The 1,914-nt window shown below is 46.1% G+C and overlaps 1 protein-coding gene across 1 annotated transcript in view; it reads left to right on the top strand.

The window, feature by feature from the left end:
- The window catches only part of LOC108292489 (neuroblastoma breakpoint family member 10-like), a 14,698-nt gene extending 12,965 nt beyond the window's left edge, over positions 1 to 1,733 (top strand). Inside the window, exons 7-8 of the mRNA XM_037733083.1 lie at positions 481 to 532; positions 1,319 to 1,733. Of these exons, the coding sequence (XP_037589011.1) occupies positions 481 to 532; positions 1,319 to 1,733 (467 nt within the window). The remainder of the gene's footprint in view (positions 1 to 480; positions 533 to 1,318) is intronic.
- Positions 1,734 to 1,914: the final 181 nt, after the last annotated feature.

The raw sequence follows: 1,914 nt of genomic DNA, 5'->3' as shown, positions 1-1,914 counted from the left end.
TCTCATCTCAGATAGAACTCATTGGCTAGGATACTGCCACTGCGCAAAGCTCGCAGATTCCTTTCCAAGCAAGTGTGGTTAGAATTTACATATTGTCCAGTTTCAGGTATAGATGCCTCTGACCATTCAGTGACCTTGCTACCTGGTGGGAGAAGTCAGTATTGCAGCAACACTCCCAGAAAATAATTTGACTACTTTTTGGATATTTTCTGGGAAAAAATTTGGTTTAACTTTGCGTAGACTCAGGCAGAGAATATAGCACTATGGTCCACCTGTACAGGGAGATTTTGGCCTGTGCATCTGGAAAGCAGGCTCATCTACTCACCAGGCTTCATCCAGGGCACCCTAGAATCTTCCTGTCAGAATCTGTATTCTTGCCCTGAGAACAACTCTGTGCTTGTGCTGTTAGTAGACACTGATTTGGTCCTATGTGATCTGTGATTTGCTTAATGTGACCTGCTTCTCTAAATTTATTTGCAGAATGTCAACGTGATGATGAGGAAGAGGAAGAAAAAGGGCCAGTGCCCCCCAGGTAATGCTGTGGAGTTGTGGGCTGTTAGTTCAGTAGTGACATGTGGAGACTGCAGATCCTGGAAAAACGAGGAAGTGATGACTAGAACTCTTTCTTCCCTTCACCCAGCTACAAATTGTCGTTACTGACAATGTTTTTCATGATATCTGACACTTTTATATGTTTTGATTTCTTAGTCCTCCCAAGATAGGAACCTGCCATCAGATGAGCCAGGTGAACTCAGCAAACAGTGATTTCCTGGTTTCGCCTGTTCTCTCCCATGTGTTTAAATCCAGGGAGAGGCGCTTATATTGTTTCTGCGTATTTCTTGTTATCATGTTTGCTAGGATTTGTGAAGAGAACAAATTCAAAAATATACATATGATATCAAAATAATGGAAAAGGGAGGCCTTTAATAGTCAAGGTCTGGGTGTCTGAAATGCCTCAAGAGCTGTGTTCACTTGAATGCCGCATGTAATATTCAACACAACTTCTGCGAGGTAGTTGAAGCCCCGTGTTAGTTCTCGTGCTGCAGTTCATGATGAGAGTTACAGGGAGTCTGGGTGGCCTGCAGTGGCTCATCTGTGCAAATGCACTGAGCACCTGCTGCTCATTTGTGCTCTGTCCCCAGGGTAGTCTCCCTCTGCCCTGCATTTAGTAGGATATTGTTTTTTTCCTCTTGAAGGAAAAATGCCTTTGCTTTCTGAGACCACTCCATTCTGACTTCCATCAGATCAGCTGGGAGACTTTGTTGTCTAATCTCTGTTGGTTTAATCTTCTGTCATCCTGTCCTGCCTGGCTCATCAGGAATCTGCAGGAGTCTGTGGAGGAGGAAGCACCTCAGGAGTCCTGGGATGAAGGTTATTTGGCTCTCTCACTTCCTCCTGGCACATCTGCCTTCAATGAGCCTTACTGGAGCAACTTGCACTCATTAGAGGAGCAGGAAGTCGATTTGGCTGGTGACATAGACAGTGAGTACTCCACTGTGAAGGTGATAAAGCTCCACTTTCTGTCCCAGATAGACCCCATAGCCTTTGTGCATTGCTCCCCTGGCTGGGCTGAGAGTTGTCATCACTGTGGGCTGAACCTGTACATCAGTGTAGATTTCGATCATTCTGGATTCCAGTCTGAAGCACGGACATGGGGTGGGTCAGTGAGCTTTGCTTTCTCTCTAGTCTCAGGCCGTGCCCGTCGCACCCTGGACCTACTGTCAGGACATTGAAACCCAAGGCAGGTGTTGCACTCACACCAAGCTATGCAGTGCATGCCCACGAGTTGTCTGTCAGTCTGAATTCAATGTCTCTTGCCAGCTACCAAGTTCCTCATGAGTTTTGTTCCCCACGCATGTCTGTGAGGTTCTTCCCTGCTTGTACAAACTTGGTGTAACTGTTTGTACCAACTTG

Source organism: Cebus imitator, unplaced genomic scaffold, assembly GCF_001604975.1.
Source record: "Cebus imitator isolate Cc_AM_T3 unplaced genomic scaffold, Cebus_imitator-1.0 Scaffold491, whole genome shotgun sequence".
Taxonomy (NCBI): Eukaryota; Metazoa; Chordata; class Mammalia; order Primates; family Cebidae; genus Cebus; species Cebus imitator.
This window is presented reverse-complemented; position numbering and strand designations above follow the sequence as displayed.